Source organism: Triticum dicoccoides, chromosome 2A (genome assembly GCF_002162155.2).
Source record: "Triticum dicoccoides isolate Atlit2015 ecotype Zavitan chromosome 2A, WEW_v2.0, whole genome shotgun sequence".
Taxonomy (NCBI): domain Eukaryota; kingdom Viridiplantae; phylum Streptophyta; class Magnoliopsida; order Poales; family Poaceae; genus Triticum; species Triticum dicoccoides.
This window is the reverse complement of record NC_041382.1, coordinates 708,949,516-708,974,345: the sequence shown is the minus strand read 5'-3', so window position 1 is coordinate 708,974,345 and position 24,830 is coordinate 708,949,516. Positions and strand designations below refer to the sequence as shown.

Here is a 24,830-nt window from a genome sequence, read left to right as displayed (position 1 = left end):
GGCAGTCTCTAAAGCATACCCCCAAAAGGATAGCGGTAAATCGGCAAGAGACATCATAGATCGCACCATATCTAATAGAGTGCGATTACGACGTTCGGACACACCATTACACTGAGGTGTTCCAGGCGGCGTGAGCTATGAAACTATTCCACATTTTCTTAAGTGTGTGCCAAACTCATGACTCAAGTATTCTCCTCCACAATCTGATCGCAGGAACTTGATTTTCCTGTCACGTTGATTCTCAACCTCACTCTGAAATTCCTTGAACTTTTCAAAGGTCTCAGACTTGTGTTTCATTAAGTAGACATACCCATATCTACTCAAGTCATCAGTGAGGGTGAGAACATAACGATAGCCACCGCGAGCCTCAACACTCATTGGACCGCACACATCAGTATGTATGATTTCCAATAAGTTGGTTGCTCGCTCCATTGTTCCTGAGAACGGAGTCTTGGTCATTTTACCCATGAGGCATGGTTCGCACGTGTCAAATGATTCGTAATCAAGAGACTCTAAAAGTCCATCAGCATGGAGCTTCTTCATGCGTTTGACACCTATGTGACCAAGGCGGCAGTGCCACAAGTATGTGGGGCTATCATTATCAATCTTACATCTTTTGGTACTCACACTATGAACATGTGTAGCATTACGCTCGAGATTCATTAAGAATAAACCATTCACCATTGGAGCATGACCATAAAACATATCTCTCATATAAATAGAAAAACCATTATTCTCGGATTTAAATGAGTAGCCATCTCGAATTAAACGAGATCCTGATACAATGTTCATGCTCAAAGCTGGCACTAAATAACAATTATTAAGGTTTAAAACTAATCCCGAAGTTAAATGTAGAGGTAGCGTGCCGACGGCGATCACATTGACCTTGGAACCATTCCCGACGCGCATCATCACCTCGTCCTTCGCCAGTCTCCACTTATTCCACAGCTCCTGTTTGGAGTTACAAATGTGAGCAACCGCACCGGTATCAAATACCCAGGAGCTACTACGAGTACTGGTAAGGTACACATCAATTACATGTATATCACATATACCTTTCGTTTTGCCGGCCTTCTTGTCCGCTAAGTATTTGGGGCAGTTCCGCTTCCAGTGACCACTTTCCTTGCAATAAAAGTACTCAGTCTCGGGCTTGGGTCCATTCTTTGGCTTCTTCCCGGCAGCTTGCTTGCCGGGCGCGGCAACTCCCTTGCTGTCCTTCTTGAAGGCTTTCTTTCCCTTGCCCTTCTTGAACTTAGTGGTTTTATTCACCATCAACACTTGATGTTCCTTTTTGACTTCTACCTCTGCTGATTTCAGCATAGCAAATACTTCAGGAATGGTCTTTTCCATCCCCTGCATATTGAAGTTCATCACAAAGCTCTTGTAGCTCGGTGGAAGCGACTGAAGGATTCTGTCAATGACCGCGTCATCCGGGAGATTAACTCCCAGCTGAGTCAAGCGGTTATGCAACCCAGACATAGTGAGTATGTGCTCACTGACAGAACTGTTTTCCTCCATCTTACAGCTGAAGAACTTGTCGGAGACTTGATATCTCTCGACCCGGGCATGAGCTTGGAAAACCATTTTCAGCTCTTCGAACATCTCATATGCTCCATGTCTCTCACAACGCTTTTGGAGCCCCGGCTCTAAGCTGTAAAGCATGCCGCACTGAACGAGGGAGTAGTCATCGGTACGTGCCTGCCAAGCGTTCATAACATCTTGTTCTGCAGGGAGAACAGGTGCGTCACCCAGCGGTGCTTGTAGGACATAATCTTTCTTGGCAGCTATGAGGATGATCCTCAGGTTCCGGACCCAGTCCGTGTAGTTGCTGCCATCGTCTTTCAGCTTGGTTTTCTCTAGGAACGCGTTGAAGTTGAGGACTACGTTGGCCATTTGATCTACAAGACATATTGTAAAAATTTTAGACTAAGTTCATGATAATTAAGTTCATCTAATCAAATTATAATGAACTCCCACTTAGATAGACATCCCTCCAGTCATCTAAGTATAACATGATCCGAGTTAACTAGGCCGTGTCCGATCATCACGTGAGACGGACTAGTCAACGTCGGTGAACATCTTCATGTTGATCGTATCTTCTATACGACTCATGCTCGACCTTTCGGTCTTCTGTGTTCCGAGGCCATGTCTGCACATGCTAGGCTCGTCAAGTCAACCTAAGTGTTTGCATGTGTAAATCTGTCTTACACCCGTTGTATGTGAACGTTAGAATCTAACACCCGATCATCACGTGGTGCTTCGAAACAACGAACTGTCGCAACGGTGCACAGTTAGGGGGAACACTTTCTTGAAATTATTATGAGGGATCATCTTATTTACTACCGTCGTTCTAAGCAAACAAGATGCAAAAACATGATAAACATCACATGCAATCAAATAATAATAGCGACATGATATGGCCAATATCACATAGCTCCTTTGATCTCCATCTTGGGGCTCCATGATCATCTTGTCACCGGCATGACACCATGATCTCCATCATCATGATCTCCATCATTGTGTCTCCATGAAGTTGCTCGCCAACTATTACTTCTACTACTATGGCTAATGCGTTTAGCAATAAAGTAAAGTAATTTACATGGCGTTTCTCAATGACACGCAGGTCATACAAAAAAATAAAGACAACTCCTATGGCTCCTGTCGGTTGTCATACTCATCGACATGCAAGTCGTGATTCCTATTACAATAGCATGGACATCTCATACATCACATATAGATCATTCATCATTCATCACAACTTTGGCCATATCATATCACAAAGCACTTGCTGCAAAAACAAGTTAGACGTCCTCTAATTGTTGTTGCAAGTTTTACGTGGCTGAAATAGGGTTCTAGCAAGAACGTTTTCTTACCTACGTGAAAGCCACAACGTGATTTGTCAACTTCTATTTACCCTTCATAAGGACCCTTTTCATCGAATCCGCTCCAACTAAAGTGGGAGAGACAGACACCCGCCAGCCACCTTATGCAACTTGTGCATGTTAGTCGGTGGAACCGGTCTCACGCAAGCGTACGTGTAAGGTTGGTCCGGGCCGCTTCATCCCACAATACCGTTGAAGCAAGATAAGACTAGTAGCGGCAAGAAAGTTGACAACATCAACACCCACAACAAATTGTGTTCTACTCGTGCAAGAGAACTACGCATAGACCTAGCTCATGATGCCACTGTTGGGTAATGTTGCAGAAAACAAAAAAAAATTCCTACATTTTCACCAAGATCAATCTAGGAGTTCATCTAGCAACGAGTGATTGTATTGCATCTACATACCTTTGTAGATCACGCGCGGAAGCGTTCAAAGAACGGGGATGAGGAAGGCATACTCGACGTGATCCAAATCACCGGAGATCCTAGCGCCGAACGGACGGCACCTCCGCGTTCAACACACGTACGGTCAGCGTAACGGCTCCTTCTTCTTGATCCAGCAAGGGGAAGGAGAGGTTGAGGAAGATGGCTCCAGCAGCAGCACGACGGCGTGGAGTTGATGGAGCTGCAGTACTCCGGCAGGGCTTCGCCAAGCACTATGGAGGAGGAGGATGTGTTGGAGAGGGAGAGGGAGGCACCAAAGATGTGTTATGAGAGGCCCTCCTTCCCCCACTATATATAGGGAGTCCAGGGGGGGGCGGCCCTAGGAGATCCAATCTCCTAGGGGGGCGCGGCCAAGGAGGAATCCCTCCTCCCCAAGGCACCTAGGAGGTGCCTTCCCCCTTTGGGACTCTTCCCTTCCTTGAACCCTAGGCGCATGGGCCTCTTGGGACTGGTGCCCTTGGCCCATATAGGCCAAGGCGCACCCCCTACAGCCCATGTGGCCCCCCGGGGCAGGTGGCCCCACCCGGTGGACCCTCGGGACCCTTCCGGTGGTCCCGGTACAATACCGGTGACCCCGAAACTTGTCCCGATGCCCGAAATAGCACTTCCTATATATAATTCTTTACCTCCGGACCATTTCGGAACTCCTCGTGACGTCCGGGATCTCATCCAGGACTCCTAACAACATTCGGGTTACTGCATATACATATCCCTACAACCCTAGCGTCACCGAACCTTAAGTGTGTAGACCCTACGGGTTCGGGAGACATGTAGACATGACCGAGACGACTCTCCGGTCAATAACCAACAGCGCGATCTGGATACCCATGTTGGCTCCCACATGCTCCTCAATGATCTCATCAGATGAACCACGATGTCGAGGATTCAAGCAACCCCGTATACAATTCCCTTTGTCAATCGGTATGTTACTTGCCCGAGATTCGATCGTCGGTATCCCAATACCTTGTTCAATCTCGTTACCGGCAAGTCACTTTACTCGTACCGTAATGCATGATCCCGTGACCAGACACTTGGTCACTTTGAGTTCATTATGATGATGCATTACCGAGTGGGCCCAGTGATACCTCTCCATCATACGGAGTGACAAATCCCAGTCTTGATCCGTGTCAACCCAATAGACACTTTCAGAGATACCCGTAGTATACCTTTATAGCCACCCAGTTATGTTGTGACGTTTGGTACACCCAAAGTACTCCTACGGTATCCGGGAGTTACACGATCTCATGGTCTAAGGAAAAGATACTTGACATTGGAAAACTCTAGCAAACGAACTATACGATCTTGTGCTATGTTTAGGATTGGGTCTTGTCCATCACATCATTCTCCTAATGATGTGATCTCGTTATCAATGACATCCAATGTCCATAGTCAGGAAACCATGACTATCTGTTGATCAACGAGCTAGTTACCTAGAGGCTTACTAGGGACATGTTGGTGTCTATTATTCACACATGTATTACGATTTCTGGATAACACAATTATAGCATGAATAAATACAATTATCATGAATAAGGAAATATAATAATAATGCTTTTATTATTGCCTCTAGGGCATATTTCCAACATTGCATACTTATTAGCATCTTTCAGGATTGACAAAACCTTCCGGTTGTATCACATACAACCTTTCCTCAAGAAAATCGTCGAGGAAACAATGGTTTTTGACATCCTATCTGCAAGATTTCATAAATAATGCAGTAATCACCAATATAATTCCAACAGACTCTTAGCATCTCTACGAGTGAGAAAGTCTCATCGCAGTCAACTCCTTGAACTTGTCGGAAAACATCTTAACGACAAGTCGAGCTTTCTTAATGGTGATACTTACCATCATTGTCCGTCTTCCTTTTAAAATCCATATGTACCTAATAGCCTTACGACCATCAAGTAGTTCTTCCAAAGTCTACACTTTGTTTTCATACATGGATCCTATCTCGGATTTTATGGCCTCGAGCCATTTATCGGAATCCGGGCCCACCATCGCTTCTCCATGGCTCGTAGGTTCATTGTTGTCTAGCAACATGACTTCCAAGACAGGATTACGTACCACTCTGAAGTAGTACGCATCCTTGTCATCCTACGAGGTTTGGTAGTGACTTGATCTGAAGTTTCATGATCACTATCATAAGCTTCCACTTCAATTGGTGTAGGTGCCACAGGAACAACTTCCTGTGCCCTGCCACACACTAGTTGAAGAGACGGTTCAATAACCTCATCAAGTCTCCACCATCCTCCCACTCAATTCTTTCAAGAGAAACTTTTCCTCGAGAAAGGACCTGATTCTAGAAACAATCCCTTATTGCTTTCGGATCTGAGACAGGAGGTATACCCAACTGTTTTGGGTGTCCTATGAAGATGCATTTATCCGCTTTGGGTTCGAGCTTATCAGCCTGAAACCTTTTTCACATAAGCGTCGCAGCCCCAAACTTTTAAGAAATGACAGCTTAGGTTTTTCTAAACCATAGTTCATACGGTGTCATGTTATCGGAATTACGTGGTGCCCTATTTAAAGTGAATGCGGTTGTCTCTAATGCCTAACCCATAAACTATCGTGGTAATTCGATAAGAGACATCATGGTATGCATCATATTCAATAGGGTGCAGTTATGATGTTCGGACACACCATCACACTATGGTGTTCCAGGCTGTATTAGTTGTGAAACAATTTCCACAATGTCTTAATTCTGTGCCAAACTCATAATTCAGATATTCATCTCTATGATCATATCATAGATATTCTTGTCACGACGATCTTTCAACTTCACCCTGAAATTACTTGAACCTTTCAATAATTCAGACTCGTGATTCATCAAGTAAATATACTCAACATCTACTCAAATCATCTGTGAAGTAAGAACATAACGATGTCCACTACACGCCTCAGCACTCATTGGACTGCACACATCAAAATGTATTACTTCCAACAAGTTGCTTTCTAATTCCATTTTACTGAAAACGAGGCTTTCAGTCATCTTGCCCATGTGGTATGATTTGCATGTCTCAAGTGATACAAAATTAAGTGAGTCCAAACGATCCATCTGTATAGAGTTTCTTCATGCATATCTACCAACAAACATGGTTCGCATGTCTCAATCCTTTCAAAAATGAGTGAGTCCAAAGATCCATCAACATGGAGCTTCTTCATGCGTTTTATACCGATATGACTTAAGTGGCAGTGCCACAAGTAGGTGGTACTATCATTACTATCTTATATCTTTTGGCATGAACATGTGTATCACTATGATCGAGATTCAATGAACCATTCATTTTAGGTGCAAGACCATTGAAGGTATTATTCAAATAAACAGAGTAACCGTTATTCTCCTTAAATGAATAACCGTATTGCGATAGACATAATCCAATCATGTCTATGCTCAATGCAAACACCAATCTCGATGGTAGAGGGAGCGTGCGATGCTTGATCATATCAACATTGGAAACACTTCCAACACATATCGTCAGCTCACCTTTAGCTAGTCTCCGTTTATTCCGTAGCTTTTATTTCGAGTTACTAACACTTAGCAACCGAACCGGTATCTAATACCTTGGTGCTACTAGGAGTACTAGTAAAGTACACATCAACACAATGTATATCCAATATACTTCTATCGACCTTGCCAACCTTCTCATCTACCAAGTATCTAGGGTAATTCTGCTCCAGTGGCTGTTCCCCTTATTACAGAAGCATTTAGTCTCGGGTTTGGGTTCAACCTTGGGTTTCTTCACTAGAGCAGCAGCTGAATTGTCGTTTCATGAAGTATCCCTTCGTGCCCTTGCCCTTCTTGAAACTAGTGGTTTCACCAACCATCAACAATTGATGCTCCTTCTTGATTTCTACTTTTTTGGTGTCAAACATCGCGAATATCTCAAGGATCATCATATATGTCCCTGATATATTATAGTTCATCACGAAGCTCTAGCAGCTTGGTGGTAATGACTTCGGAGAAACATCACTTTCTCATCTGGAAGATCAACTCCCACTCGATTCAAATGATTGTTGTACTCAGACAATCTGAGCACGAGCTCAATAATTGAGCTTTTCTCCCTTAGTTTGCAGGCTAAGAAAATCGTCGGAGGTCTCATACCTCTTGACGTGGGCACGAGCCTGAAATCCCAATTTCAGCCCTCGAAACATCTCATATGTTTCGCGATGTTTCAAAACATCTTCGGTGCCTCAACTCTAAACCGTTTAAGTGAACTACCACGTAGTTATCAAAATGTGTATGTTAGATGTTCGCAACATCCACAGACGACGTTCGAGGTTTAGCACACTGAGCGGTGCATTAAGGACATAAGCCTTCTATGAAGCAATGAGGACAATCCTCAGTTTGCGGACCTAGTCCGCATAATTGCTACTATCAACTTTCAACTAAAGTTTCTCTAGGAACATATCTAAATAGTAGAACTGAAGCGCGAGCTACGACATAATTTGCGAAGACCTTTTGACTATGTTCAGGATAATTAAGTTCATCTTGTGAACTCCCACTCAGATAGACATCCCTCTAGTCATCTAAGTGATTACATGATCCGAGTCAACTAGGCCGTGTCCGATCATCACGTGAGACGGACTAGTCATCATCGGTGAACATCTTCATGTTGATCGTATCTACCATACGACTCATGCTCGACCTTTCGGTCTCTTGTGTTCCGAGGCCATGTCTGTACATGCTAGGCTCGTCAAGTCAACCTAAGTGTTTCGCGTGTGTAAATCTGTCTTACACCCGTTGTATGTGAACGTTAGAATCTAACACCGATCATCACGTGGTGCTTCGAAACAACGAACTATCGCAATGGTGCACAGTTAGGGGGAACACTTTCTTGAAATTGTTATGAGGGATCATCTTATTTACTACCATCGTTCTAAGTAAACAAGATGCATAAACATGATAAACATCACATGCAATCAAATAGTGACATGATATGGCCATCATCACTTTGCTCCTCTTGATCTCCATCTTCGGGGCTCCATGATCATCATCGTCACCGGCATGACACCATGATCTCCATCATCATGATCTCTATCATCGTGTCTTCATGAAGTTGTCTCGTCAACTATTACTTCTACTACTACAGCTAACGGTTAGCAATAAAGTAAAGTAATTACATGACGTTTATGTTGACACGCAGGTCATAAATAAATAAAGACAACTCCTATGGCTCCTGCCGGTTGTCATACTCATCGACATGCAAGTCGTGATTCCTATTACAAGAACATGATCAATCTCATACATCACATATCATTCATCACATTCTTCTTGGCCATATCACATCACATAGCATACCCTGCAAAAACAAGTTAGACGTCCTCTAATTGTTGTTTGCATGTTTTACGTGGCTGCTATGGGTTTCTAGCAAGAACGTTTCTTACCTACGCAAAAACCACAACGTGATATGCCAATTGCTATTTACCCTTCATAAGGACCCTTTTCATCGAATCTGTTCCGACTAAAGTGGGAGAGATAGACACTCGCCAGCCACCTTATGCAACTAGTGCATGTCAGTCGGTGGGACCGGTCTCACGTAAGCGTACGTGTAAGGTTGGTCCGGGCCGCTTCATCCCACAATATCGTCGAAACAAGATTGGACTAGTAACAGTAAGCATATTGAACAAAATCAACGCCCACAACTACTTTGTGTTCTACTCGTGCATAGAAACTACGCATAGACCTAGCTCTGATACCACTGTTGGGGAACGTAGCAATAATTCAAAATTTTTCTACGTGTCACCAAGATCAATCTATGGAGTCATCTAGCAACAAGGGAGGAGTGGATCTACATACCCTTGTAGATCGCGCGCGGAAGCGTTCAAGAGAACGGGGTTGATGGAGTCGTACTCGTCGTGATCCAAATCACCGATGATCCTAGCGCCGAACGGACGGCACCTCCGCGTTCAACACACGTACGGAGCATCGACATCTCCTCCTTATTGATCCATCAAGGGGGGAGGAGAGGTTGATGGAGATCCAGCAGCCCGACGGCATGGTGGTGGAAGTAGCGGGATTCCAACAGGGCTTCGCCAAGCGCTGCGGGAGGAGGGAGATGTGTCATGGGAGGGAGAGGGAGGCGCCAGGGCTTAGGTGTTGCTGCCCTCCCTTCCCCCCACTATATATAGGGCCAAGGGAGAGGGGGGCGCAGCCTTGGCCCTTCCTCCAAGGAAGGGTGCGGCCAGGGAGGAGTCCATCCTCCCCAAGGCACCTAGGAGGTGCCTTCCCCCTTTAGGACTCTTCCTTTCCCTTATCTCTTGGTGCATGGGCCTCTTGGGGATGGTGTCCTTGGCCCATATAGGCCAAGGCGCACACCCCTACAGCCCATGTGGCCCCCCGGGGCAGGTGGACCCCCTTGGTGGACCCCCGGACCCCTTTCGGCACTCCCAGTACAATACCGATAATGCGCGAAACTTTTCCGCCGACCAAAACAAGACTTCCCATATATAAATCTTTACCTTCGGACCATTCCGGAACTCCTCGTGACGTCCGGGATCTCATCCGGGACCCGGAACAACTTTCGGGTTACCGCATACTAATATCTCTATAACCCTAGCGTCACCGAACCTTAAGTGTGTAGACCCTACGGGTTCGGGAGACATGCAGACATGACCGAGATGACTCTCCGGTCAATAACCAACAGCGGGATCTAGATACCCATGTTGGCTCCCACATGTTCCACGATGATCTCATCGGATGAACCACGATGTCAAGGACTTAATCAATCCCGTATACAATTCCCTTTGTCTAGCGGTACGATACTTGCCCGAGATTCGATCGTCGGTATCCCGATACCTTGTTCAATCTCGTTACCAGCAAGTCTCTTTACTTGTTTCGTAACACATCATCCCATGATCAACTCCTTGATCACATTGTGCACATTATGATGATGTCCTACCGAGTGGGCCCCGAGATACCTCTCTGTTTATACGGAGTGACAAATCCCAGTCTCGATTCGTGCCAACCCAACGGACACTTTTGGAGATACCTGCAGTGTACCTTTATAGCCACCCAGTTACGTTGTGACGTTTGGCACACCCAAAGCACTCCTACGGTATCCGGGAGTTGCACAATCTCATGGTCTAAGGAAATGATACTTGACATTAGAAAAGCTTTAGCATACGAACTACATGATCTTGAGCTATGCTTAGGATTGGGTCTTTGTCCATCACATCATTCTCCTAATGATGTGATCCCGTTATCAATGACATCCAATGTCCATGGTCAGGAAACCGTAACCATCTATTGATCAACGAGCTAGTCAACTAGAGGCTTACTAGGGACATGATGTTGTCTATGTATCCACACATGTATCTGAGTTTCCTATCAATACAATTCTAGCATGGATAATAAACGATTATCATGAACAAGGAAATATAATAATAACTAATTTATTATTGCCTCTAGGGCATATTTCCAACAACATGTCGGTACGATCATGGAGTCGAATGATGCGACTTTCTTTGAAGATATATTTCCCATGAAGGATATGGCTACCTCATCTAATCAGGAGATGCCTAGTTCATCGAATCAGGAACCAGTTACAATTACCGAACCTGCCATTTCGATGGAACACTTTGAAAGTCTTGTGGAGGAGAACAATGAAGTTCCTACTAGGAGCAAGAGACAGATGACTGCAAAGTCTTTTGGTGATGATTTTTTTGTGTATCTCATAGATGACACTCCCAGTTCTATTTCAGAGGCCTATGCATCTGAAGATGCTGACTACTAGAAGGAAGCGGTTCGTAGCGAGATGGATTCCATCTTGGCGAATGAAACCTGGGAGATAACTGATTGTCCTTATGGGTGCAAACCTATAGGATGCAAATGGGTATTCAAGAAGAAGCTTAGGCCTGATGGTACTATTGAAAAGTATAAGGCTCGGCTCGTGGCTAAGGGTTATACCCAAAAGGAAGGTGAAGACTTCTTTGATACTTACTCACCTGTGGCTCGACTGACCACTATTCGAGTTCTACTTTCACTAGCTGCCTCGCATGGTCTTCTCGTTCATAAATGGATGTTAAGACTTCTTTCCTAAATGGAGAGTTGGACGAGGAAATTTATATGGAACAACCAGATGGATTTGTACTAGATGGTCAGGAAGGGAAAGTGTGCAAGTTGCTGAAGTCTTTGTACGGACTTAAGCAAGAACCCAAACAGTGGCATGAGAAGTCTAAAAGAACTTTAACAGCTACAGGCTTTGTTGTGAACGAAGCTGACAAATGTGTGTACTATCGCCATGGTGGGGGCGAGGGAGTTATCCTGTGCTTGTATGTTGATGACATACTGATTTTTGAAACAAATCTGAATGTTATTAAGGAGGTCAAGGATTTCCTGTCTCTTTGTTTTGAGATGAAGGATTTAGGAGTGGCTGATGTCATTCTGAACATCAAGTTGTTGAGAGATGATGATGGTGGGATTACATTGCTTAAATCTCACTATGTGGAAAAGATCTTGAGTCGCTTTGGCTATAGTGACTGCAAGCCCTCTCCAACACCATATGATGCGAGTGTGTTACTTCGAAAGAATCAAAGAATTGCTAGAGATCAATTGAAATATTCTTAGATTATTGGCTCGCTTATGTACTTAGCAAGTGCTACAAGACCTGACATCTCTTTTGTTGTTAACAAACTGAGTCGGTTTGTCTCAAAACCAGGAGATGTGCATTGGAAAGCTCTAGAGAGAGTTTTGCGTTATTTGAAAGGCACTACAAATTATGGAATTCACTACATCGGGCATCCAAAGGTGCTTGAAGGGTATAGTGACTCAAACTGGATCTCAGATGCTAATGAGATAAAGTCCACGAGCGGTTATGTATTCACTCATGGAGGTGGCGCTGTTTCTTGGAAGTCTTGCAAGCAGATCATCTTAACGAGGTCAACAATGGAAGCAGAACTCACAGCACTAGATACAGCTACGGTTTAAGCAGATTGGCTTCACCGGCTCTTGAATGACTTGCCGGTTGTTGAGAAACCTGTACCGGGTGTCCTTATGAACTGCGACAATAAAACTGTGATCACGAAAGTGAGCAGCTCAAAGGATAACATGAAGTCATCAAGACACGTTCAGAGAAGGTTAAAGTCTGTCAGGAAAATGAAAAACTCCAGAGTTATTGCGTTGGATTATATCCAAACGTCTAAAAATCTGGTAGATCCTTTTACTAAGGGCTATCATGTAATGTGATAGATAATGCATCGAGGGAGATGGGTACGAGACCCACAATATGAGTTGTTCACAGTGGTAACCTATTCTTTGTGATCGGAGATCCCGTGAATTAGATGTGGAAGACAAGCTATTGGTCAACTGAGAGGAGAGTATCCTTACTATTCACAATACCACTCCATGAAGATGCAATACTCTCCTAATCTGCATGGCAGGTTTATGTATATCTTAATGTGTTCTAAGTGGCTTATTTAAGCAGAGATGTTATCCTGCAGAACATCTTTTGAAGAACACACCTATATGAGTCTGATTGTCAAACATCGCAATCTATGAGAGTAGGGTTCTCTTTAGTAAACTCATGAAAGGTCACGGAGTATGACGCATAAGCTCCACCCGCGGGGAAGACCCACGGTAGCCACGTATCGGTCAAGGCTTTATGTGAAGCTAGATTCGCAGAAAACTTGCAGTTCAAGACCCAGTCCACTGTTCAAGTTGCTTACTAGTGTAGCATAGAGTTCTAGGTGGAAGTTCAACTTAACAGTCTCCACTGCAGTACCGATATATAAAACAGTGTTTTGGAACCAAAGGCAAATTTTTGTGTGCCTCTGGGATGTGGTGGGGGATTGCTGGAATTTAGTCTATTTTGGACAGCCCAATAACTATTTCAGAAATTCCTAATAAATCCTAGAGGCCCACTTAGCCCATTTGTGTAAGGCAAGGGATACTCTAAAGTTTAGTCCCACATTGCTAGTTTAGTGGGAGTTGGACCTCCTTATAAGGAAGGTTCTTTCCCCACTTGTACGAGCATGAGAACAAGAGGGATATCCACGCGCGCTCCTCCTCCGCCGTCCGCCTCACCACGCCTTGACACGACACGCCGCGCCGCGCCGCGGGTTGCGGGAATGAGCCGAGCCGATATCTAAATTTTTGCCATGCACTATGGGTACACGGAAGCTGAAAAGATTTTTGTGAAAGTGGAGTTCGAATGCGAACCGTGCAGCCCTTCGGCTGCTGGCTGTTCGCTTTGCCTCCGTTTCTTCGTTTCACCTCCCGTCGCTTCCCTCTCGCCTCCTTCTCTTGCGCTTATAAAAGGGAGGTCGCTCCTCCCAGAGAGACGCACCAGAACTACTCCTTCCCTCGCCATCCGTTCCATCTCTGAGCTGCTGCCGTCAGGTTGCATGATTTGCTTTATCGTGGCTATATTAGTCATGCTTTATCTAATATTTCTGCTAATAAAATCATTTGGTAAATTGCTCATATTTCCAACACAAGGTACGCCTTGAAGTGACCTCCAACCTTTACAAATGTTCGGGACAACAAAAAATTGGTGTCTCACCCAGTAACATCGACCCCCTAGGAGTTTCCAAACTACAAGAGTAACATGATCGAGGGACGTGGTGAAAAAAATTCTCAATTCACAAAAGCTTTATCAAAAGAGGGTGCTTGTATCTTTAATTGGTAAGAAGTGTAAGCTTCCCTCTGAGTCCCTCGAGTAATGAAGCAAATCGGAGCAAAAGAGAGTGAGGGGGGCAAATGTGGGGGGGAATGGACATGATTTAGCTCGAAGTGTTACATCTCTCCACTTGGGATAATGATTTAAATATGTAGGCCCAAAATCCACCATAAAAACAGTTCTCGGGACTCCGCACTAAAAATGAGACTCCGAGTGTACTTGTTCCAGCATGGTCAAATGGGGTCAGATCTAGGCAACATGAACGCCCCACACTTGGAGACTCCGGACACCATCCTGATACTCCAGGGTGTCGTAGACTCCGGGATTTCCCCCAGTACTCCGGCAAAGGGGATCGGACAAGGCTTTTTTTTTGGCCTAGACCCAAGGTAATCCTTGGATACTATGGGTCGGATTGTACATCCTGATATAATGTGTAGGGTACAATAGTCCCATTCCCATGCTCGAATGCACCCACTAATGTATCATATGCACACACCAACTAATTTATCCCCTACTGAAAAGCTAAAACCAAAAGGTTAAGATTAACAAAATCACAATATGCATCTTGATGTCCAAAGGTATGGCCATTACATTTTAGTTTTACCCTTTATATATTTTTCGGGTATGCTATCCATTGGCATGTTGCTCACTACTAAAGAGATATTCCACTTCATGGCAAAAAGGATGCAGAACTTGAGGTTTGATCCTATTACACAAAGATTATACTACATCCCTAACTACTCAAACAATGTATAGTCTCTCCATTACTTGTTAGTGTTAGGAGCAAGCAAACACCATCATTTAGTTTTGTATGTGAGTGCATATTCCATCATTCTGGAATACATGAACTAGGAACTGGAAAGGCTAAGTATTTTTCCAAAGATTTCTCCAAAGTAATATTTCCTAATATGTCTCTTAAAGGAATATTTCCCAATATCGACAACCTAAATATTTTGCCCTTTGCTTTGAATATGTGCCAAACCTTAAGATTAACCTTGCTGGGGACCAATCCTATAGACCAACAAATTAAGGGTAGTAGATTTGTTTAACTACAAACTAACCAAGTTGTTGATCACCTACTTGGTTTTTTCGCACTAATGATAGGAACTTGACATGACTGAACTAGAAATTCCTTATGAAGAAGGGGGCGAATCGTGTGGATCTATGGCGCAATAAGTGCCTCTCCTTGGGTGGCAAACTGCTACTTACTAATGTTGTGTGTCTGGTCTCCCTTTTGCATTCCATGTTGTTTTTCTTCTATCGGATGAGACTCAAAAGGCCCCCATACAAAGTTAAGGCCATTGGGTGGGGGGGGAGCAGTGCTAAAGCGTACATACCACATGGTGGTAGCTGAAAGAGTTTTAGGTGCTAGGGATTTATTAACACTAAACTTATGGACATTGCTCTCATGTTGAAATGAATTATACAGCTATCCCAGCATGAGCCAAGGCTTTGGGCGGACATCTCACTTTTCTTTTCTTGAAAGAGACATTATTTCCAAGAATTAGTATCATCATATTATCCATAATTAACATCATGGAATTATTTATTTTTTCACTTAAAAATGAGATTCCATTTACCGGATGCTTCTTGAAAACATTCACGGAGCCAGTACCATGAAAATCTTAGGTTTTTTTCCAGATAAACATGATATTTGGGAATCAGTATCGCGGTATTTACATCAAATATACCATGAAGTTATTGGTTAGCCAACCTAACTAAAATTAAGTGTCGCATTTATATGATTCAAAATAAGGAAAAGTATATTTTTCGTCCCTCAGTTCTCTTGAAAGTATAGAAATGGTCCCTAAACTTCAAAACCGGCAAACCATAGTCCTTCAACTTCTCAAACCGGATAACTTTCATCCCCAATACCGCTTTTTATGATTCTTGTCTGACGTGGCCACGGTTTTTGACCAAAACTTGAATGTCGCCTGGGTTTTGGCCAAAATTTGAGAGAGTTGAGTAAATAAAAACGTACAATATATAAAATAAACAAAAAGATCAAAGATGAGTTGCAGCCGCTCCAGGAATGACGCCAACCGGTCCAGTTTGAGCTTCTGCATCAGCACGAGGTGCGTGCGTGTGACCTCCGACCGCGTGCAGTAGTGATGGACACCGTGGATGATGTGTCCACGTTGCACCCGTCGCCGAAGGCGATGCAAGTGCAAAGCTGCTGGACGTAAGCCACGAGCTCAAAGTGCGCCCTGGCGAACTCGTGTTGGCTGGACCAAGAACGAGGCCCTCCTACAGCCATGGCGGACGGTTGCTGTTAGCTGCATCGTGCCGACGGGGTGAACGGAAGCCGCTGTAGTTGGCGGCGAGCGCTGACAGCGGTTCGCGGCACGCGCACGGACTTCGCAGGCACACCACGTACGGCACAAGCTCACCACGCATGCATGCACTGATGCACACCGGCATGCCAGTAAAAATACATGCTAGTATTATGTACTACTAATAAAGTGTCAATCCAATCCCTAAATATATATCGGTGTGGGTTTAGCTGGCTAGGGTGAGCGTGACACCCGCAATAATTTTTTAGTGCTCCTCTTATTTCTTTTTCCAATAGCTGACAAGTGGGTCCTACACAAAACCGTGACAGCAACCATCCAAAGCGGTATTGGGGACTAAACTTAACCGGTTTGAGAAGTTCAGGGACCAAGTTTTGCTGGTTTTGGAGTTGAGGGACCAATTCTATACTTCCAAAAGAATTGAGGGACAAAAAATATACTTTCCTCTAATTTTAATGCTTTCTCTTTTTTGCGGTAAATTTTCAATATTTTCTTAGCAAATTCAAGATCACTGGTAAACATTTCACAAAATGTATAATTGGACGAGACACCACAAAGCAACTAGCAAGACATACGGAAACACCAAACTAGATAACTAAGCACAAATAAGAGCGAGGATAGCAATAACCACAAGGCACCGAGACCAAGGTTAGTCCCAAATTTACTTCTTTGGAGGGGAACGAGTCTCCATTGGAGAGGCATGGGGAACACGAAATATCACCAATGATACAAAGTCCCACCTTTCCCCCCTCCTTTGAGCCTCGGCAAACAAAGTCTGAGCTCAAGGTACGCCTTGAAGTGACCTCCAACCTTTACAAATGTCCGGGACAACAAAAAATTGGTGTCTCACCCAGTAACATCGACCCCCTAGGAGTTTCCAAACTACAAGAGTAACAAGATCGAGGGACGTGGTGAAAAAAATTCTCAATTCACAAAAGCTTTGTCAAAAGAGGGGTGCTTGTATCTTTAATTGGTAAGAAGTGTAAGCTTCCCTCTGAGTCCCTCGAGTGATGAAGCAAATCGGAGCAAAGAGAGTGAGGGGGGCAAATATGGGGGAATGGACATGATTTAGCTCGAAGTGTTACATCCCTCCACTTGGGATAATGATTTAAATATGTAGGCCCAAAATCCACCATAAAAACAGTTCTCGGGACTCCGCACTAAAAATGAGACTCCGAGTGTACATGTTCCAGCATGGTCAAATGGGGTCAGACCTAGGCAACATGAACGCCCCGCACTTGGAGACTCCGGACACCATCCCGATACTCCAGGGTGTCGTAGACTCCGGGATTTCCCCCGGTACTCCGGCAAAGGGGATCGGACAAGGCTTTTTTTGGCCTAGACCCAAGGTAATCCTTGGATACTATGGGTCGGATTGTACATCCTGATACAATGTGTAGGGTACAATAGTCCCATTCCCATGCTCGAATGCACCCACTAATGTATCATATGCACATACCAACTAATTTATCCCCTACTGAAAAGCTAAAACCAAAAGGTTAAGATTAACAAAATCACAATATGCATCTTGATGTCCAAAGGTATGGCCATTACATTTTAGTTTTACCCTTTATATATTTTTCGGGTATGCTATCCATTGGCATGTTGCTCACTACTAAAGAGATATTCCACTTCATGGCAAAAAGGATGCAGAACTTGAGGTTTGATCCTATTACACAAAGATTATACTACATCCCTAACTACTCAAACAATGTATAGTCTCTCCATTACTTGTTAGTGTTAGGAGCAAGCAAACACCATCATTTAGTTTTGTATGTGAGTGCATATTCCATCATTCTGGAATACATGAACTAGGAACTGGAAAGGCTAAATATTTTTCCAAAGATTTCCCCAAAGTAATATTTCCTAATATGTCTCTTAAAGGAATATTTCCCAATATCGACAACCTAAATATTTTGCCCTTTTCTTTGAATATGTGCCAAACCTTAAGATTAACCTTGCTGGGGACCAATCCTATAGACCAACAAATTAAGGGTTGTAGATTTGTTTAACTACAAACTAACCAAGTTGTTGATCACCTACTTGGTTTTTTCGCACTAATGATAGGAACTTGACATGACTGAACTACAAATTCCTTATGAAGAAGGGGGCGAATCGTGTGGATCTATGGCGCAATAAGTGCCTCTCCTTGGGTGGCAAACTGCTACTTACTAATGTTGTGTGTCTGGTCTCCCTTTTGCATTCCATGTTGTTTTTCTTCTATCGGATGAGACTCAAAAGGCCCCCATACAAAGTTAAGGCCATTGGGGGGGGGGGGGAGCAGTGCTAAAGCGTACATACCACATGCTGGTAGCTGAAAGAGTTTTAGGTGCTAGGGATTTATTAACACTAAACTTATGGACATTGCTCTCATGTTGAAATGAATTATACAGCTATCCCAGCATGAGCCAGGGCTTTGGGCTGACATCTCACTTTTCTTTTCTTGAAAGAGACATTATTTCCAAGAGTTAGTATCATCATATTATCCATAATTAACATCATGAAAATATTTATTTTTTCACTGAAAAATGAGATTCCATTTACTAGATGCTTCTTGAAAACATTCACGGAGCCAGTACCATGAAAATCTTAGTTTTTTTCCAGATAAACATGATATTTGGGAATCAGTAACGCGGTATTTACATCAAATATACCATGAAGTTATTGGTTAGCCAACCTAACTAAAATTAAGTGTCACATTTATATGATTCAAAACATGTGGCTGAAAAGCATCCGGGCATAGGTCAGACATTAGATGGTTCATGATCTACATGTCAACTTACGTTTATCTCCACATTTATAAGGTATTAAGCGTTAAATATACATGAGCAAAGTGACATCAATTTCTTTGAGATGATTAATGCAGTCAACACATAGTTACTCATATGACCACTTTACGGAAGTCATCATCATTGGCTGCTAGAGAATATAGCGTCAAAGAAATGGGAAGATCTTCGAAAACTAGCAACCATGACTTGATAGCTTGTAAATTTTAACTCTCGTTCATCATAAAATATAAAATGGCTCGATAGAGATTTTCCCTACTATTTTTCTCTAAAATAATACTCCCTCCGACGGAGGGAGTATTCTTTGTTCCTAAATAGTAGTATAAGACGTTTTGGCAGTGATTTGGTTGAGTGAGATACAAGTGGAGCTCCGATGCAATCACCGGTTAATCTAACGGTAGCACACCGCCGCCACGTCTCGTCTTGGAATTTCTCCTCCGTTATTTCGTCGTGCTGATCCAAGTCAAACGGTCTCGTCCCGTCCCGTCTTCCTCCCGTCCCCGTGGGCTCTCGACTCTCTCCGCTCCCTCTCTACCTCTCCCCGGGGGGCCGCGGCCATGGTGGAGAGGCGGCCGCGGAGGAAGCCGCTGGTGCTCGCGTCGACGCAGGCGCTCCTCGACTCGCTCCCGGGGGAGCGCCGCGGGCCGGCCCCGCCGCCGCCGGAGCCGGTGCGCCTCAGGGCCGGCGTCCTCCGCTTCCCCGACCGCCCCTCCGGCCCCGGATGCGGCGGCGAGTTCGGCGACCTCGCGTCCTTCGTCGCCCTCCCCGCGTCCGCGCTCCGCCGGCTGGCCGTCGTCACCGGCACGACGGTACGTGGTCCCGTTCGAGGTCTCTCGGATCGAATTCCGGTCCAGGGGTGGGTGTCGGTTGGATGGCCGGGCTGGGGGTTCGATCACTTGGGGGATGAATTGTGAAACATCTGGTGCTTGTAGGAGGAGTGAATTTGGTCTCGTCGACTTCGAGGGTGGTCATGCTGCATGTCTGTCTGAATAATTATGGATACATTTGGTTCCAATTAATAATTGTAGATGAACTGGGTGGCGCCTGCTGATTTCTGTAGTCTGACTGAGCTGTAGTGACAAGTATACACTCAATATGTGTAGTACTACTTTGGTGCTACAGCAATGATCTCTGTGGGCACATATATGTTACTGTAACTGATATATCTCCTGTTCGTTTTTGCAATTTTCAGCACTCAAATTGGTAGATAGGAATATCTTTTGTTGAGACTAAATGTAATAAACAGCTATTAATCTGCAGGTGCTTGTCAAGAATACCGACAACAATGTTGGGAGGATTGTCAAAGCAGTAGTATTGGATCGGCCATCCCTCGATGAGTCCAAGAGAGAGCATCCTGATCCTGAACCTGTGGCCTCAACCTCTTCCTCTGATCGTGTGATGGGATTCTTACCTACTCGTTCATTTCCAGCTAACGGCTTTGCACCCTTGGATGAAGATGTTGCTTATGTTAGCCCACTTTTGGCTTTCAACCTGGGAGTGCATGTTTCCGGTCTCAAGCTTCTTATTCAGAAAGGGGAGGAACCTTTCAAGTTTTGCTCTAAAGTTTTCGAGGATGGTTCTGCTAGTAGTGGGACTGGTATTTCTCTTCACCTAGAACTTCTCCCATGCCCACAAGTGCCTAAACATGCTTTGCACTTACGGGTTTCTGTTGTGAGGATTCCTGATTGTGGTGTGCTTGCTTCCCTAAAGATAAATTCAGCCATTGGAGGAAGTGACTACCAAGATATGATAGATCAAGCTTTAAATGAACACTTCAAGTTTGATAGGTTCCTAGCAAGCGGGGATGTGTTTTGCATACATAATGACTGGAACTGTGGCATGATCTCTTGCCTAGCGTGCAATAAGGAGAATGATAGACTGCATCCTCCTAGCATGATATACTTTAAGGTAAATTACCCACTTTTCTTCATTTAGATCCTCTTAGCTTAGTTTTGCTCTCATTTTTTATCCATAAGTATTGGGTGTTAATATTGTAATTACTCACCAGGTAACCGGCATGGAACCATCAAATGAGCCGATTCTTCGTGTTAACCGTGATCAAACAGCCCTTGTCCTTGGGGGAAGTGCTTCTGCTCCAATCCCTCCCTGCAGCTTCTTTTCTGCCAATGATGATTCAGTCCCTTTGCATGGCGAAGTAGTGGAGCAGTTAGCATCCATCATCGCACCAGCATTATGTCCTTCAAACATTTTACCGAGGATCAAGTTTTCCACTTTCTTGTACGGCCCATCAGGTTACTGCACTTTAATTGTAGTCTCATTCCTTTTCACATTTTACTACTCGACTTTGAACTGAACTTTTGTTCAAATCAAATGCTGGGGTTGCAGGATGTGGAAAAAGAACGGTAGTCAAGCATGTTGCGAACCATCTTGGTATGCATGTGGTTGAGTGTTGCTGTCATGATCTGATGACATCATCAGAAAGCGGGGCATCTGCTGCACTTGTGGCTGCCTTCAAAGAAGCTCAGAAGTACTCATCTTTTTGTCCTTTGTTATCTCTACAGAAAATTAATTCCTGTTTTAGTTCGTAAACTGTTTTTTTTAGTTCGTTTTACTTTTTCCAGGCGATGGTATTTACTTTGTTTCCTTTTTTTGTCGAATATTCTTTTTTGAAGGTATTCTCCTTCTATAATACTTCTTCGCCACTTTGATGCAATTGGGAATACATCCTCCAATGAAGGCCCACAGTCTGAGCAATCTGGCATTGCAGCAAATGTTGAGTCTGTCATTAAGCAGTACACTGGACAGCGTTGGGTTGTGAAAGACTCGCTGCCAGCAAGGGATGTGATTGGAAATTCAGTAGGTCTTTGTTCCCCAAGCTTTTAGGTTTTAACAAGCCCTTAGGATATAAATTCATCTTTGTATCAACTATCAAGTACCTTATTATTGAACCTCTTTGTTTTCAGTACCTTGTGGAACCTGAATGTGTAAGCTCCGTTCAAGTTATACTAGTGGCAACTGCAGACAGTGCTGAAGGAATGCAGCAATCAATTAGGCGATGTTTCCGCCATGAGGTCAACATGAAGACTATAAATGAAGACCAGAGGAAGAACTTGATATCTGAAACACTCCATGGTGTCTCAACAGTTGCTGATGAGGTGTTTTTTGTTGTTGTTATTGAACCAGAAATGAAGTTTTATGCTTTTATTAAACTTTTGTGCTTATATGGTTTCATTTTCAGAGTATCGATGACAAGTTTGTAAAAGATATATCAGTCCAAACGTCTGGGTTCATGCCTAGGGATATACTTGCATTGGTCGCAGATGCTGGTGTGTCATTTGCGCATAAAGTTACAGTGGAGAAAAGCAGCAATGATGAGCTTGAGGATGCCCCTACCGCGAGCTCTTCTACCACTCAGAAAGAAGAAAATCATTTCTGTAAAGAAGATATTTTGTCTTCCTTAGAACGGGCTAAGAAAAGGAATCGTGCTGCATTGGGTACACCAAAAGTAAAACACTAATCCCTGGCTCCCAATATCTAACATCTTCTAGATTTCAGGCCCATCTCTGTACAACCCATGAAACCATACATGTCAGCTTTAGCTTGCTTTCTGCAAGTCCTTGATTTGGTTTCCTCTTTTGTGCTATAGGTTCCTGATGTCAAATGGGAGGATGTTGGTGGGCTTGAGGAAGTGAAGAAGGTTATTCTAGATACAATTCAGGTAAATTTTACTTAATTAATCTCTGAGCTAAGATATTGCATTCTATCCATGCAAATAAGGTTTGGTTATACCAGAAGCTGGTTCATTTGGTTTGAAACTGCTAACTTGTGTTCTCTTTTGTTGGTATTCAGTTACCTCTGTTGTACAAGCACCTTTTTTCTTCTAAATTGCCAAAGCGATCAGGTGTCCTGTTATATGGACCTCCAGGCACTGGGAAGGTAGGTGTAGTGAGTTTTATACTTCTTTTGAATTTCATTCCCATTTGTCAAGATATAGCTGTATCCAACAGCAACATGATACATGCTCACTAGGATGTTTTCTTCTGTATTCTTAGACATTACTGGCGAAAGCAGTAGCAACTGAGTGCTCATTAAACTTTCTTAGTGTAAAAGGTCCAGAACTGATAAACATGTATGTTGGAGAATCAGAGAAGAATGTCAGGGACATCTTTGAGAAGGTATATCCATCTGCACAAGCCACGTAATTGCCATGAAAATATGCACATATACTTAAGTTTTCAGTTTTTCACTGTCAATTTCAGGCTAGATCAGCACGCCCATGTGTAATTTTCTTCGATGAACTTGATTCCCTTGCTCCTGCACGAGGATCCTCTGCAGATTCTGGAGGTGTGATGGATAGAGTGGTTTCTCAGGTATAATTAACTTCATCAATGAGGTGGTGACTGGCTGTCTCAGTTTTCCCTCTTTATTTTCAATGTTAGGGTCATCTAATTCACTTTCCCCTTTTATCTCTTTATTACTAGTTGCTGGTGGAGATTGATGGGTTAAGTGATAACAGCCAGGTTATTTCCTCATTTATGATATGCCTTTTTTTAACCTATATTCTCAAGATGCAGTAACATTAAAGGAAACCATTTTCCAAATTATTCTCTAGGACCTCTTCATTATTGGGGCTACCAATAGGCCTGACCTTCTTGATTCTGCACTTCTCCGCCCTGGCCGATTTGATAAGCTTCTCTACATTGGTGTAAATACTGAAGCATCATACAGGGAAAGGTAGTCATCGGTAGTTCTTTCTTTCACCAAATTTCAGCTTCGTTTCAACTAAACTATGATCTCCCTATAATTGTTATGCAGGATACTGAAAGCACAGACTCGCAAGTACAAACTACACGAGAATGTATCTCTCTTGTCGATTGCTCAGCACTGTCCTCCAAACTTCACTGGTGCCGATATTTATGCATTATGCGCGGATGCATGGTTTCATGCTGCTAAGCGTTCCGTGAGTAGCTGTACATCCCTGCTGCCGCACATTATGTTTTTCATAGCTGCGCTCTGTCGGACTTACACGCTTTATTGGAAGGTCAAAACGCTTGAAGCTGATCCTTCGAGAAATAACGACGCCGGTGCAGAAGAAGTCATTGTCGAGACTGAAGATTTTATGACGGTAATATTCAAATCATTTTTCAGAAAGCACAATAAAAATCTCTTCGGTCGTATCTTAGGAGTTTAACTAGTTCTCATATTACGCAGGTGTTGGGTGATATCTCGCCGTCATTGTCAATGGAGGAATTGCAAAACTATGAACAGCTGAGGCAGAAGATCGAAGGACCTTCTAGATGATGTTTGCTAAGACACTTTACTAGAAAAAGTGTTCCTTTCACCTCCCAACTAATCAACTATTGCCTGAGTGTACAGCCCTCAACTTTTTTGTTTCGAGTTGAGTTGGAAATAATAAATTGTTGCCAAAGCATCCCAAGCTCCTTCCGTGAATGGCTCGATGGTTTCTCCTTGCACAATTTCACTGCATTTGACCTCGTGTTGGATGCACCTGCCAGTTAAGAATTTGCCATGTTTTCTAGTTTTACCGAGCAGGGATGTAAAACCCTGAAAAATACTGTATACTATATAACCGAATTTTGAGAAGTAGGTTGTATATAGCTTAATAAAGTGTGATGATGTCATAAGTTCAATAAATACATTCAGGATCTACGTAAACTACAATGCAAAAGTTTCAAAGATGAAATTACAACAGTACACTACTTTACGTTTTTCCATTCCATGATAGTCCCAGTCACGTTATTCTAGCTTATTATTAAAAACCTCACTAGAATTTTTATTTGGATTGTCTACAAAATTAGTAGGACATAAGACATGGAAAAATTGT

General features: G+C 43.5%; 1 protein-coding gene across 1 annotated transcript; it reads left to right on the top strand.

The window, feature by feature from the left end:
• Window positions 1-19,529: 19,529 nt before the first annotated feature.
• Window positions 19,530-24,436, top strand: LOC119356460 (peroxisome biogenesis protein 6-like). Its single transcript, XM_037623416.1, has 16 exons — window positions 19,530-19,833; window positions 20,285-20,932; window positions 21,033-21,276; window positions 21,371-21,512; window positions 21,658-21,841; window positions 21,949-22,140; window positions 22,224-22,490; window positions 22,632-22,703; window positions 22,835-22,921; window positions 23,038-23,160; window positions 23,245-23,355; window positions 23,467-23,505; window positions 23,598-23,719; window positions 23,801-23,945; window positions 24,027-24,110; window positions 24,197-24,436. Exons 1-16 carry the CDS (start codon window positions 19,582-19,584, stop codon window positions 24,284-24,286), a joined length of 2,802 nt encoding a protein of 933 aa, XP_037479313.1. The 5' UTR covers window positions 19,530-19,581; the 3' UTR covers window positions 24,287-24,436.
• The last annotated feature ends 394 nt before the right edge of the window (window positions 24,437-24,830 follow it).

Coding starts and splice junctions, on each gene's coding strand:
- LOC119356460 (XM_037623416.1), top strand. CDS start 19,582: ATGGTGGAGAGGCGGCCGCGGAGGAAGCCGCTGGTGCTCGCGTCGACG. Junction 21,842..21,948: donor GGGATGTGATTGGAAATTCA/GTAGGTCTTTGT, acceptor CTTTGTTTTCAG/TACCTTGTGGAACCTGAATG. Junction 23,946..24,026: donor TTCATGCTGCTAAGCGTTCC/GTGAGTAGCTGT, acceptor CTTTATTGGAAG/GTCAAAACGCTTGAAGCTGA.